The sequence below is a fragment of the Hetaerina americana genome, unplaced genomic scaffold (genome assembly GCF_022747635.1).
Source record: "Hetaerina americana unplaced genomic scaffold, ioHetAmer1.1.p SCAF_5, whole genome shotgun sequence".
Lineage (NCBI taxonomy): Eukaryota > Metazoa > Arthropoda > Insecta > Odonata > Calopterygidae > Hetaerina > Hetaerina americana.
The window spans coordinates 27,712,023-27,727,784 of NW_027287095.1; the positions used below are offsets into that span (position 1 = coordinate 27,712,023).

Here is a 15,762-nt window from a genome sequence, read left to right on the forward strand (position 1 = left end):
CGGTTCCTAAGAGACGGAAGGAAATCTATAAGCACACCACCGCTTTTGTAACAAGGTGAGCACTCCAGATGAATATAGGTCACATATTTTGTGCCTAAATGAAAGTACCTCCTTCATATGAGAAGCTTGCTCGGATATGCATTGAAAACCATTGGTGTAGATCAGTTTGAAATTTTCGCACACTCAATTCATTTTTCAATGCTTGCGCGCATGGACTCATCGCTTTACAAAGCACATAAATTGGCCCGTTTCATTTACCTAAAAGTCCCTATTTGCATTTAACAGTATGGTATATATTTGCTACCCTAAATGATGAATTTGACTGGGCATAAAAGATTAGGCACTCTACATTTGCAATGGATGTGGATTGGGTATAATGGGCGAGTACAATTCTGCAGGGACTACGCGAAACACGCTCCCGAGCCAAAATCCCAGAGAGTGAATGATTTAAATGCTCGCATCAAATGAGAGATTAACACCCGGAGGATATAGAAGTTTTTGCGGGAGCAGACGGGAAATTTCCGAAGAGGGAGAGAGCAAAGACAAAGGGAAGGGGGGAAGGGTGAGAAGAGGAGAGGCGGAATGCTCGTGGACGGTCGTGGAACCCAGGACATGGGTGGGAGAGAGAATGAAAGGAGAGAGAGAGAGAAGTTTGGAATAGGAGACGGAGGTACAAGGTTTAAGAGGATCTGTCTCTTCCTGCTAGACGCTATTCGCGTGAGGGTAGAATACGCTAAGAAAGTTCTTCGGGGCAAGCCCGTCTTTGCTTAAACGCAACGAGAGGAAATTGAAATTTTTTTCTTCCACTTCCCCAGTACCGTCGCTGCTATATTGCTTCCGTTTCCCCTTGCGTTCGCGTCTCCCGACAGTTTCCCCCAAGTCTAAGAGGCCGAATTTTGGGTCAACGGAAACTTGAGTCCATAAAGATCACTTAAGGTAAACTTTTATTTTAGCTCCTCCGTCGGTTGCTGAATTTCTACTCGTGCCATGGTTAAAATTTCGTTTCCAAGTATTTTGTGGCGAAATATAAACGGATTTTATTTTGCTAGTCCAATCACACAAGATCCACAAGAATTTTACATCATGTTACCTTTGGTTCTTATTTTTCAACCATGAAGAAACTTATGCTTCTCCCTAGGATGACGAGCCAAAAAATAAAATCAAACCAAGTTTTCGAAAAGCCAATGAATAACTTAATAGAATTGAATAAAAAAAGGTACTGAGTCGGTAATTCCTTTTCGATGAAAAAGGGGTCAAAACTAGACGCCGATTGAATACCTTCACGGAAAACTTCTGTCAAGCGAAGAAAAACCCTTTATCCATGAAAATCAACTAACCTCCCCTGACGAAATTTCTTTATTTCAAGGAGAATAATTCCTATTCTTAACGGATCAAATCTTTTTCTAAACATTTGATTAATTCGTTATATGCTTAGTTTTTGCTGAAATTCTTCGGAGTGCTGCTGCAAATTTATCAGCCGTTTATCACCGCTCCTGACCTAGTATTTCTTGAAATTTAGTTTATCTCTCGCACGAATTGACATATTGAGGAAAATTTGTAATCACACTGTTTTCTCTCAAGCAATTCATAACGTGAGGTACTCGCTGGTGATAATGCTGAACTTAATTACTGTTTAAGTCTAAGTCGAACCGCAATGAGAAGCTAATTGAGGACCTAGTTAATTACATCCACGCAGCAGTAAAGATTTCAAATCGTTATGTGAAAGCAATGATCGGTCAGAATAGATATCTACAGAAAGTAAAATTCACCGAAGTGTTTGCAGCAGCAGTGAAGTGTTTCGAAAGATTTGGCAAAAATGGAATTTAATATAAATACATAACATACATTCATCTAAGTAGAACAGAAAGCATTGTCATTAATGAGAAATCATTGCACGTGGAGAACTAAACGATCCTCTTACCTTAGGTAGAAATTGTCAGTGCATACGCACTTCATATATGCTTAAAAAATAAAGAGCTGCTTTCAAAAAATGTATTCTGGGGAAAACCCCGTATATATGTATAATATCAGTGTAATCTAATTACAGGATAAACCAAAACCCATCATCCACAAAATACGACCTCAAAGTTCGCTGTCCCTGTCTCTTCGTTTACTTCTCTGCAAGATTCCACTCTCCCACACATGCCTTCATCTACAAATAACCTGGTAAAATTTTCCCTCAATTTCTTTCCTCCTTGTAGGCATCATAACCTTCCCACGGTAATTTCCCCCAGTCTCCACCTCTTCTTGCACCATAGTTTCCACGCACCTATACATCCTCCACCCAAGAGGCGGCTTTTAATATCTCGCTCTACCAAGCTTTCTAGTCAGAAATTTCCCCATCGCTTTCAATTTTTCTCTTGCCTTTCGCCGCTATCTCCTTAAAACTCCTCCACCCCTTTCTTTCCCTCTCAGCGGTTAATTTAAATGATGCACAGACATTCAACGCCCCTGTCTCTCGCGCGCTTCCAAGAGAGGAAGAATTCTTATTTCACTCCACTCCTCCCTTACGTCTCCCTCTTCCTCTCCTCCGCCTCTTCCACGCAAACCCAATAGGGCGTTTATTTTCCACAAAACCACTACGCAGCAATTCGATTTTGCCGCGAAATTGATGCGATATCTTTTGTGCTCCACGGCACAAGAGGGTTGAAAGATGAAGGAGATTGTTTTCCTTTCAATCCCTTGCTATAATAAAACCATACCATTCTTCCTCATCCTGTTAGGGTGACTTATTTATCTAATAAACCTATTGATTCATTGCAAAAAGCAGAATCCGAGTGTCTTGTTCGCTTAAGGATGCGTCTAAAATCAACTGACTATGATACGCGGTGCAATTTGAAGGTAGTTACGCTGACAACTTGCGGGATTATCTATTGTAACGGTTCGCAGTGAGCTAAGTGGAAGAATTAAAGCTTGCACATTACCACAGCAGAATGCGTACTGAGTGTAGGAACGTTTAGACACCAAGATGGTGACTCTAACCATACCCACACTTGGCCGAAACGTAAGTTACTTTCTTGACAGCCCTCGTATATAGCATGCATGCCGTAACGAATTTTGAGAAAAATTACCTTATACTCTCGTAGAGCTTTAGATAAAACGGAAATCAGAAGGATTTTTTGGAAAACAATACAACATCCAGCTAGACTTTTGCAAATAAGTTATACACAACCGGATGCATTGCGTGTCCAAACATTCTACTATCAGTCACAAAAAATTAGAATGTCAAGTGAAATATGGTACAAGAGCTGGACGAATTGGTTCACTGACTAACGTGAAATTTTAAAACAAAATTACAAACGATTGCATATGTTAATTGAAGTGAGTTTTGATATTCCCCGAAGAGATTTTGAACGAGAGCAATATTTTTGAGGACATAATTGCATTATGATTGATAGACATAACATTTCATAGTTATCCAAGTTAACTTTTACGGGATTCAACAAACACATATTTCGCCCCAAGTTACAAAAGATTCAATCTTAATGAAAATTAATTACTTCACCTATAAAATATAAATTTTGATACTGAAATGTTTCATTAAAGAATAGGGCATGTCATTATAAAATATGCCATGTCAGTTTTGACACTATTTCTAATTTGCATAATAGAGATTTTATTTGCCATTAAAAATTGTTACATTCTTTGATACTTTAAAAATTAGTAAGGCTATATTTATATATCAACAAGTTTTTTATGATCCATTTTATTTTGCTTCCATAATCCGTTTACGTAATTATTTCCGTTTTACATGAGTTCTCCAAGAAACTGAAATTGCTTTAAATTTCATGGATTTCCTCGAAAAACGTTAAGATAATTAAGCAGCAGCGAAAATAATTTTTCACTCGGAAAGGTCTTTTAGTACTTGCTAAATATTCGCGAAGCAAGAGACTTCTCGGTCGACGATGAAGTCCAAACACATTTTCCCTCACTCGAGAAACTAATCAGTTGGCGAAATTAATCGGAATGCCGCGATGTGGATGTGATGTCCCATACCCACTTCTACGTGTGCTGAGGAGAAAGCTCGTTTTCTGCCTCCGCTAATCACTTGGCCGAAGAAACTTAGCGGAGACGGATAGGGAACGGGAAAAGGAAAGAGAGAGGTAACGAGTGGTTCGAATTTTACTTTCAGTTTAGCAGCGCGAGCGAAGCAAATGAAACGCCGCTCTAAAAGATTTTACCGAGGGGTTTTGGAATAAAGGGAGGTTTTCAGCCATTTTAATCGCAGTGAATTAATTACCGAGAGGGACTCGGAGCGGATGGCTTAAGGCTTAATTAATTACTGCCCAAGGGTATGCGAAGATACCATAGGAAGGGAAGTCGACATTAAGTTCGCGTAAACCAGACTCAAACATATTCACTTACCAGTTGATAGAGGAACCAGGTCACCGGTTTGATTGGATGGCGAAGAAATGTTAGAGTATTGATAAAAAAAAGTAATCACTCACCTTTGAAGAAAAACATTTCTAAGACTGAGACGAACTAATTGCAACTAAATGTTCTCTGGGGAAAGAGGGTGCCTTAGTTCTGTAAAAATCACTGCCATAATTAATTTCGATAAACCTTTAATCCCATACAAGAGTACTAGCCATAAAATATGCGAACATATCGAAACAGATGAGGAACCTGGAGCTCATTTGCGGGAACCAATTAAGATGCCGACATAATCCTTTAAATTCATTATCTGACTGCTGATGAAAATTTGGAAGAGAGCTAAAAAGCAGGTAAGTTTCTAATACTACTACGGATTAGAAAACGATTTCGCGGACACAAATTGCTTGGAAACGCCGGATAGTGGAAATTAAAGGATGATTTAGGGGGACAAGGGATGGCTCCAGGGACTAGGCAAAAGGTCCTTCAAGCTATGCCATAACTTAGCGACGAGGATAATAATTATAAGAACGAAAAGAATCATGAAAGCAGCAGCGCCAACCTGGCGAAGAGGGAATGAGTGGGTTCAGGGAGGGGGTGGGAAAGAAAGAGAAGGAGAGAGAGAGATTAATTTTCAAATTGGGGTGACCCAGCGCGGTTGGGAAATTAATCCAGCCTCGATGGAAGGAAAGAACTGGTTAAAAGAGACAGAGCGAGAGAGAGGGAAAGGGGAAGAAATGTGAGGGTAGGAGGAAAGAGGCGAAGAGGGGTGAGCGCAGAGAGAGAGAGAGGCACAGAGGCCAAACGAATGAAGAACGACACTCGAGAGACCCTCGCACGGGATTCAATAAGTAAAAAAGCAATATTTTTGCTGCAATAAAAAAAAGCAATTTTCTACTTCGGCATACACAGAAAACCTTCGCCTCTGCCTCCCACTCCCGTGCATATATCGGATTTTGCCGGAGCTTGCGTGTGTTTACGGGAGTGTGAGTAAGTGTGGGAAAATATTATTTTATCGTCGTTCGAATCAATACGCACGTCCATTCCCCGCACACGGAGGGTAGTCACATGAGAGTTTTATCCCAGCTGAAATTGTCGAGGGAGGGTTAGAAAGTGGGTAGGGTAGGGAGAGAAGGGTTTAGGGTATGAGAGGGGATGGGACTGAGGGAGAGGCATTAAACAAAAGCAATTACATGAGTCCGAATGTTTCGCTTATATCTTCGAAATGTTTGTATTTTACTCCTGCCGCGCACAAAACAGTTGATAAGCAGGCTGGGGTTGTTCATTCAACCGGTCCGCTCTATTGAATGCCCCACCGTGAGTTCCTCCAGATGGCGAAGCTCACGCAAAGGGAGCTCTAGCTTCACGAATCATGTACTGTTTCAATGTCCTTACTCCGAAAATTACTAAAACAATGTCCTCCCAAACACGCGCCTGATATGACGGCACGGAATTTGAAACGAATGAATTAATCCTTGATGCACGAGAACTCCCGCTTCAAAGTGATCACAATGCTTGGGAAGAGAAAATGTAAACCCTTCTGTAGGACATGGGTATGCTATTGGACCAAGCTGCATACTCCATCCAAGAGGAGGCGAATAAATAGCTTCGTAAGAATGGCAACGGTTCGCGGAGGAGAAAATTTAGGGTTCGGACTGCGGCGAACATTGGCAATATTGGCTGAAGAGGGATTCGGAAAGATCTAAACTTCAAATGGCGCAAAACGGTTGACATCCCACTTCTGAACCGATCCAAGGGATGAGGGGGGGGGCGGCACTTGGGAGGGAAAATATAATGGATGGGGTTAGAGGAAAAACAAGGAATTAAAAGGAAGAAACGAAGGGGGTGAGGAGGTGGATGGGGAAGGGATGGGAGGGAAAGTTAATAAGGGTGCGATTGATGTGGAAAGACCGGGCACTTCTAAGGTATCTCCGATTTACCACGCTCAAGAGGTGGGGACGAAGGGGAGGATGAAGGGTTTAACAGAGAAGAGAGAGAGGGAAAAGAGAAGAGATATAGAGAGATATGAGACCCCTACCCAAGGGGGTGAAGGGATCCTCGGGAACAAGAGGACGATTCGTTCGATTCCTTCCGATTCAGCTAATGCCTCCTCAGACTCCCACTTCAAATGTCGCGGGTGGTACGTCGGCACACGCCGCTGGCAGGCTGTGAAAGAGGAGGGAGGCCAACGAAGGAAGGTGGGACGATCGGGGTGAGGAATGAAGGTAGAGGAAAGAGACCTGATGAAAGTGGGAGAATGTTTAAGGATTAACGATCCAGGATAATCTCAAAGACCCAACGCAATGTTCCCCATCCGCGTCACGGTAAGTTTGAGGTAGGTTTGAAAGAGAAGAGTTTAGTGAGAGAGAGCGGGGTGGAGGGTGGAGGGATGGTGTGAGGTGGAAGATGAGAGGCAAGCCGAAGTGAAGCGGGAAAGAGAAAGAAAGAAAGGCAAAGGGGGGGTTGGAAGTGGTAGTAGTAGAGAAGACGCGTGGGGGGACCGCGGTGAAGACTAAACAGAAGGAGAGTTAGGTGAGGGGAATAATAACAAAGGCTGATAAGCCGTGGGTTAAATAGTTAATGAGACGACCGATGAGATTTCAATAATGTACCGAGGCTGGGGAGATAGATGAAGCCCACAAAGACGGGAGATTAATATACAACAAGATGCAGCGCGCCGCTACCGATGAGAACTCTCAAGGGGACCGAATCTGGAGGGGCAACCTTGCATTTTCGATGCACGACTAAGGACTTGCAATGAAAATTCTTTGCTACTCCGTGCTGATTTTACATTTATCGGGAATCGACAGGAGGCAATCAACTGTCTGCACTATGAAGCTGTAACAATAGGTTTCCGGCCATCAAAAGGCTTTTTTTGAAAAAGACATGGTAAAGTCTACAGGAAATGGTGAATTTACATGATATATTTATCATAATGAAGTAAAGTAGTATTTATTTCCTCGAAAGAAAAACGTTCTTTGAGTTTACAAAAAAAATGACTTTTTGAGTGACTGAAATTACACATAGAAGAAGGGTTTATCGGCATATTGCGCTACGGTTCTAAGGTTGATAAACTATTTGAAAAAGAAAAGCTTAGGCCATATTGGGAAAAATAATTGGAACGCAAAAAAAATTTAATTAAATTGGAGCATGAATCAGGGTATTAACGAAGTTACACAGCTGCTATTCATTTTAATCGGTAGCTCACATTCCGTTTCCGAGGTATCTATTAAATAATTACACCTTTATTTTAATCTATAACAAATCTCACGCCTCTCTAAAAATACAAATTGATTGCATAACAATTTATCGTAAAATTTTTATAGAAAATAATAAACAGTTCAGTAACAGACCGATAGGGTAACAGTACAGGAAAAATTGGGAAATCTATAAAAAAAGCTTTGGAAGTTAAACGGACACAATGAAATTACGAAGAATTTTTTGAATTTATTACAAAGAATGAAAAACGCTACATTCGAGGTGAAAACTCATTTTTAAACGCCATAGAAATTTCAAGGTTTTCCCCAAGGGTGAGATAAAAAATAAATACATGCAGTTTAAAACTCAAAACATTCCCAAAAAAATTCTCAACTCACTCAAATCCATTTCAATAACCTGCCCCATGCTCCACCAAAAATTTCTACTCTCCAACAATACAAATATTCCCTCCCACCCGCCAGAAGAATTCCAGAGCAGAATACTGATTATCGAAAGGATGTTCCGGGATCAACAATATCTCCCGGTTTAGAAGCGCTTCGCATCAGATCTGCTTTATATTCTTCAAACTTAAATTTACGACTGGCATCCGACTTAATTGCTTGGCATCGCGGTATTTCATTATTTTTTTCACTGACGTGCTTCGGAGAAAAACAGTCAGACAAGATTTAGAGTGATTATTCAATTAGATAAAGACGAACTTAAAGAAATATATGGTGAAGAGATTCCGTTTAAATCATATTTTTTTGAAGCCGAATTCGTTTTTATATGGCGGTATAAGACATCATCTTGAACGTCGCATAAAAGAGTTAAAAAAAGACAAAACAGAATCTGTTCGGAGTAAAAAAATGGATACTCCTGCGGTGCTGCTTGATGGCGATGCTAAAAATTCTGAGACCGAAGAATACGACGGAATCGATCATAAATTGCAATGCAGAACATTCAGAGATTCATTTGCAAGGCCAATGCTTATCTTTTCCGATTCTCTTAAAAATTAAATCACAAAATCCTTCGAAGATTTTTCATTCGAGAACAATGATGGAGGGTTTTGGAATGGAAAGAATGTGTCGCTCATTGGTTTCGGGAAAGAGGAGGGGTTGCAAATGTGATAAGATATGCCTTGCAAAACGGGATCAAAGAAGTACTCTTGTTACTGATTTAATTATTGTGAAGTTAATTTAGCAAAAAGAAAAATAAGACCAAACGAAAAATCTTATTGACGATTTTCCGGGGTTTGAAAAAAATAAGCTTTTACCTTTCACAGTAATTTGTTCCAAATATCTAGAGTACTTTGAAAATGAGATTTTACATTACGGCTTGATGCTAATACCAACAATAAAATGTTGATTAACCGAAACTAGGATTCGGAAGTAGTAAATTTTCCCTTAAAAATTGATTGTCATAGCTTTTGTTTAAAAACAATGCGATACAAAGTGCAAGCATATACTTTTTATAAAAATATATCCCAAAATAATGGATCAATACGTTGCATTCATGCCATTAAGGCTAGGGAATCATCTCTTCTCATGATATCAGAGATGCTTAACGATAAATTTACAACTTACCTGATTTACAGCTTTCCGCGTCCTTCTAAAAGTAAACATGCAACACTGCGCAAGCAAAAATACATCTACTGTAGTAACATAGATAGAGCAAAAAGTTCAGCCGTTAAGTTAATACAGTTACTAACACATGCTGTAGAAATGATCTGGCACTGGCTCACAAACAAGTGGTAAGGGCGGACACAAGCGGAAATTATGCTAATACAGTTACAAAAACAACACTTACAATCTAATCAAACAATGGTTACGAGGATGATGTCAATGGCTGTTGACGTAGCTGACGGAGGTAGGTGTAAAATGAAGTGACTAACGACTCCATTACCAGTAGACAGATACAACGCCCTGGCACTAGGAGATAACTACTTGTTCCATTCCAAGTTAAGAAAGAAGCTTTCTCACAGCATTAGAAGGGATTCGCCAACAAAAGTAAAATAGTGACCGAATGTAATCATAAGAGATTCCTCATTGAGACTAATCATGACAGACTCAAGAGAGAAATAATGTTGGAGACCGTATGGGAAAACATCGTGAACTTCTTGGTAAATTTGAAGCATTTACATGTAGCTTATTCTGGCAGTCAGAGTCGTTTAAGCGGAAAGGATAAAAAAATTCTTTACCTAATGCATTTAGGAAACAATAATACAACTGAGACGAAGGAAAAAATGAGAAACAAACCATCCGTCAAATATTTCGATGCTTTCCTTCTCGGCGGTTTTCACGTCGCTGACAGCAGAGCCTTCCGCAGGCCTACGTGCTGGAGCGCAATGCTGCTATGAATTTTCCTCCGAGGTCGACCACCGAATGCCTAGACGTGCAGTGCATTCCACGTCGCCCCGGTTTCTTGCTTCGTTTTAACCTCTCTCTCCCCCCTTTCTCTTTTTCTCTCACCAACCGGGACGAATGAATGGATCCCAAATTGACTGGCTTGTTACATACACTGCGAACGGGGTTTGGGGGTCGTCGAGGGAAGGGAGGCGAGCGTTCGTCATCCAAATGAACGGTTGTCAGTGTGAGTACTATCTCTCCTCTCCCCCTCTTCCCCGTGAGAGATTGCGTTGGCGAAACACAGATAGGACACACAATGGATCGACCTTACGGTGACCTCATTAACCGTAGCGAACGCATTCGGCGGCCGAAGCAGAGTACGGCGCTGGGGATCGAATCCCAGACTGTGGGGTGTCTCGATGGGTTTGATCACTTTGCTCACCGAATCGATTCCCCTCGTTCGACACTGACTGCACAAGCGCGTGTACACAGACTGGATTGCCTTAATTATGTTATGACGGCCAAAAGAAAAAAAACTGTTATTGTAAAAGTAATTTCACGTAATCGATTAAAATCCACTTGACTTTCGGGTTCTCTTTACTAATTGAAATAATCAAATAATTGGTTCGAAAATGCGACAGGGACTTTGATAAGTTCGTCATAAATATTTGAACGCACCGAAGGTAGTTAAGGATTGATCACCAAAACGTTAAGTGACTGGGGCTTGAATTGAATTTGATTAGTTGAACATTATAAATGTTCTGGAAAAAATCATGCTGATGTATAAGGGTGAGAAAAAGGAGACTGAGTAATGTGCATGCCATTTTAAAACGACCGAGAGTTTTTCATTTGGCACGATTGAAATAGTTATTTATTTTGAACATCGTTATCGTAAATACCTTCGTATGATATATAATTACTGGAAATATTTAGCATTCTTTGAGAATCTATGTCAAACTCGGGAATAGAAAACAAACCGGATTAGAGGTGGAGTTTCGAAAATGAAATGCGGTGAAAAGGGGAAAACCTATTTGAAATTTGTTGATTACGAATACAAGCACACGCATCGATTGACAATTCAGGATATATAAAATACAAACCACAGAAAAGACGGCTTGAACATGAAATAAAAATTAAACCCTATCAGAGAGCAAGAAAAATTAAAAAAGGAGAATAAAAAAGAGCTGAAACGCGTCCTGCCGTTTCCAAACGCGACGATTCAAAAACCCAGCCCATAGTTCGCAGAGTAACTTTATAATAATCCGGGAAAGAGATAAAATAAATTATCTGGGGCTGATGCGTCGGAAAAAAGTCAAAACTTGCCATCATCAAGTGTGCTTGAAATGGGTTACGCAAATAATTTACTAGGATCAAACATCACCTGTATTGAATGCTCGCCAAAATAGGAGCATTTGCACTGATCGAAAGCGTGGCATCAGTTTTCAATGTATAGGCGAAAGAAAATGCTAACAATATTATTCGTTTGCGTCAAATTCACTCCAGGGAACTCCTGCGTGTATATTCCAAATAAATCACGGGATAAAATAAGTTCTTCTTGCAGAATGAATGGAATCGAAAGATAATAGACCTTACGTAGTCATGCAAACAACGGTGACAGAGATCATTTTCACAAGAAACGCAAATTTAGATTTATAAATTTTAAAAATTTCACTGTATGTACAAAGAATTTCATCCAAACGGGATGATTAAGGAAAAAATCCTCGATGAAGTTACATTCAAATACACGGAGTTGATCTTTTTAAAAGCTAATATACACCTATTCATTAAATCGTTGCAGAAAACGATATTCTTTGTACTAATTATTGCCATATCACCACGATTGTTTGTCTCCCATAAAACACCTTTTACTATAATTGGGTTTAAAGAATCGGCTAAAATCTTCTCTTGCGTGATATACGCGATGAAGCATGGAGTAAAATTCAAATTGTATAATTCTTCACGTACGCTCGTTTCCTTTCATTATTGTGCATGCAAAGTAATACTACCATTGCATGTTGAAAAATAGCAAACCTTTACTCCTTGAAAAAAAGTATAAGTGGATAAACATATGTTGGAAAACAAAAAATATTTATTGCGAAAATATACCTATTTTAATTACACGCGACCACGACTCATACTTGAAAAATAGTATGATTCTATTCCTCATTTGAATTTTAAGGATACAGCTACTAATGAATTGATGACGATGAGTTCTCGCTCTATGAATGTGGGTACACAAATGATTTCTTTCGGATGGAGAGATGTCACGAATTTGATAACTCTATCTATATTTTTGTACCTGTAGTAGTCTGTAAGGATATGGGACTTCGAACTCCTCCTGAAGAAGTGCCGGATATAGCTGCGAACTAAACACGGGTGGTAGGTCGTTGACGTCATTCACGTGGATCACCACAGTGGTTTGATTCTCGTTCAAACTGTCTGAAGCCACTAGAGTCAGCTCGTACTTTTGGGTTTGCAGGTGTAGGGAAGGTTTTGAACGGTTTGGTTCATTGCAAACACAAGAGCATTTAATTAGTGGATGAAAAAGGATAGGGTTCAGGGGGTATGCATGCATCGTGTTGTCCCGCGACGTCATTTCGTTGGACAAACGACAGTGTTTTGTTTCGCCGCACAACAAAAGACGCGCGTTGCAACAGTGGTGGAGGGTTTTGATAGGAGAGAGAAAGAAAAAAAAGAGAAAAGAAAAATAAAATAATTGACGAAAAACATTCAAAAATACTAATTACAATTGAAAACATCTAACACAAAAATAACGTGTTCATCAAGGCGAGAAGAAAAGAGTTAGGGATATTAAACGAAAGACATTCGAAAGCATTGTATACATTTGACGACACGAGAATACGAAGTGAGAATGCATTTTTTACGGGTAAAAGACAATTATTCAAATAAGCCATTCACAGAATATCACTTGAGACATATGCCATGCACTTCAGTAATTTACAAAACATAGTTAACATAGTTATTGTTCTCTTTTTAATCAAAGCAATCAAAATCTGTGCTTAGATCTGGAAAAAACGGAAAAGTCAATCATGCAATAAATGATACAAATCATGTAAAATATGAATGGATTCCCTTAATCAACTTCTTTATTACTATCAAGTAAATTTTAAAAATTTATATACACACATATATATTTATATATATACTATATACATATATATATATATATATATATATATATATATATATATATGTATACATATATATATGTATGTGTATATATACATATATATATATATATATATATATATATATATATATATGTATGTATACATATATATATGTATGTGTATATATATATTTTTATATATATATATATATATATATATATATATATATATATATATATATATATATATATATATATATATATATATATGCATACATATATACATATATGAGTAAATTAAGGAAAGAAATCCAAGACAATTTCAACAATCATAAATGTTACTCTAGCATGCTACATAACGGAACCACAGGCAAATAAGTAAATAGCACGCAGTAACACCGACATCAACACTACATAACCAAGGAAATATCAAAATTACTGCAGACACACACACTGTACATAATAATATCAAATTACACGTTTTACGTTAAATGTGCATAAATTAACAGTAACGTCATACACCACTAAGATTACTTCTTACAAAAAGTATGACCTGGAAGAGAATTGCTGAAAGTTGTGAAAAATGGACGATTACCAGCATTATGTTTCATTGACATGGTGGTTTTAAAAAAAGCTGCTGGGAGAAATGAGGATAAAAATAGTAAAAATGAGACAAAAGGAAAACACACAAATTGTTAGTGAAAAAAATACAAACACTTTGCGGCCAGGGGATTGAAATAATTCAGAACTCCGACCGTGGTAATAGCGTGCATTCGTCATGCTGTTTCACCTGTGAACAAGACCGTGCAGGGGAAAAATACAACAACGAGAACTAATGATAAAAAAAACCTTTAATTTCTCCAAGGAGTCTCCTTGCTCTGCCATCGTGAAAACTCCGTCCGACTTCTTTCTTTTCAAATCGTGCTCAAATTTTAATATTTGGATCGAAGCGGTTAAACAGAGTGATTCGTGGCCTTTAAATTATTGTAATATAAATCGAGGCCCGAGAAACATAAATTGACCCCTTCACCGCGATGGGGGAACCGAGGCGCTGCAAAGTTTCATTCTAATCTCGCGGTCGTAATTGCAAGAGAGACGTAAGTGAAGCGGAAAACTCGGGGGCCGCCAAAGGATTTCGGATCACTAATTATTCTTATCCCGGAGGAGCACAATAGACGCAGAGAAATGTGCCACCGCTCCACAGGTCTGCGCATCTCTTTTTTGCTCGCACTTTTTTTCACGTAGTTCTAAGGGAGGAAGGGAAAGAGGGCGATGTAGACGCTTTCGGCTGGAAATTTTGTTAGCAGACAGCTCGTCGATTCGCAAGGGACATTCCACGCGGGATAAATCTGAGCAATCGGAGAAACTCGATAAGAAAGCCAAATGAAAACTCGCAGATCCCACTCCGTGCGATGAAGAGGGAGGGAGAATGGTTGGTGGACGAATCTCGTAACGGTCAGTGCAGTCACACATGCAATACGGTGGGACGTATTGGGTAACCTTCGAAGCGGGACTTGTGGGAATTGGGTATCATCCACCAGAAGAAATCCTCAGACATCTAGCGGCGTGGGATTGGCCCGACTATAGTCCATAGCGTTTTTTAAAGGCAGAAACTCTTCGGAAAACAGTGGAACGACTAGATGATCGGAGGAGGGGGTTTATCTTTGAATTGATCAGGTGAATTCATAACAAGGTAAATTATTCTACAAAATATCAATCCGTTACTCGATGAAATGTTCAATTCGGAAATAACTAAGGAATCAGTTTTGAAAATCGCAATGAGCAATAAAACGAGTAATTGTTTTTTACACGTTTTTTTACATGCGAAATCACATGAAATACGTAGTGTGAATAAAGAATGTGCTCAAAGACGTTTATTTAATATACGTAGTAAACGGTCGGAATAGCATTTCCACCTCCAGAGAAAATCTTTGGACCAGTTACTTGCAAAATAAACTGACTTGGAAAGCCTTTCCACTCAGCCAATCCTTCCAAACAGCTTTTATTGGCAACTATCAAGTTAATTTAAGTATTAATTTCGATTGCCGCAGTAAAAGTGCATTTATTTTCTGGATATCCCACATGATGTATTTGAATAACTACAGATAAATTTTTTAAAATACTATAAATGCCAGAATTTAAAGAAGACGAACTCTAGCATACGATCTGGACCTCATTTAATGAAGAAAAACTTACATATCTTGATATATATACATATATATATATATATATATATATATATATATATATATATATATATATATATATATATATATCATAGCGTACAACTACTCGAATAAAATCCTTCAAGGTGATGAATCTGAGCCTGGTTTAAGTATTGAAGAGTTATTTGTCATGTGCTAACTGACTCTCATGGGAGAGAACGACAAATGAGCAGTCGAATACGGAAGGACTGTTGGGAAACAAAGTAAATAGTGAAGGAGTGAGTGATGAAGCCACGTGACCTGTAGGACCCTCTTTGGTAGATTCCGGTCGTCCTCTTCCGTGATCTGTGTCCGATACGTCGGCCTCTCGAACACGGGTGGGTTGTCATTCACGTCCTTCACATGGATCACGACTGTAGTGTAGTTCTCCTTCAAGTTGTCCGAGGCAGCAAGGCGTAGCTCATACTGTTGTCACAATCATGGATCAAAGTAGGCGGGAGGATTTTAGGAAGGGGGTGGGAGGAAAAACACAAGATGGTTCAGAGAAGAAATC

The 15,762-nt window shown here is 39.1% G+C and overlaps 1 protein-coding gene across 1 annotated transcript in view; it reads right to left on the bottom strand.

The window, feature by feature from the left end:
* CadN (neural cadherin) overlaps positions 1 to 15,762 on the bottom strand; it is a 1,574,690-nt gene that overhangs the window by 94,021 nt on the left and 1,464,907 nt on the right. Inside the window, exon 18 of the mRNA XM_071591874.1 lies at positions 15,510 to 15,674. Within this exon, the coding sequence (XP_071447975.1) occupies positions 15,510 to 15,674 (165 nt within the window). The remainder of the gene's footprint in view (positions 1 to 15,509; positions 15,675 to 15,762) is intronic.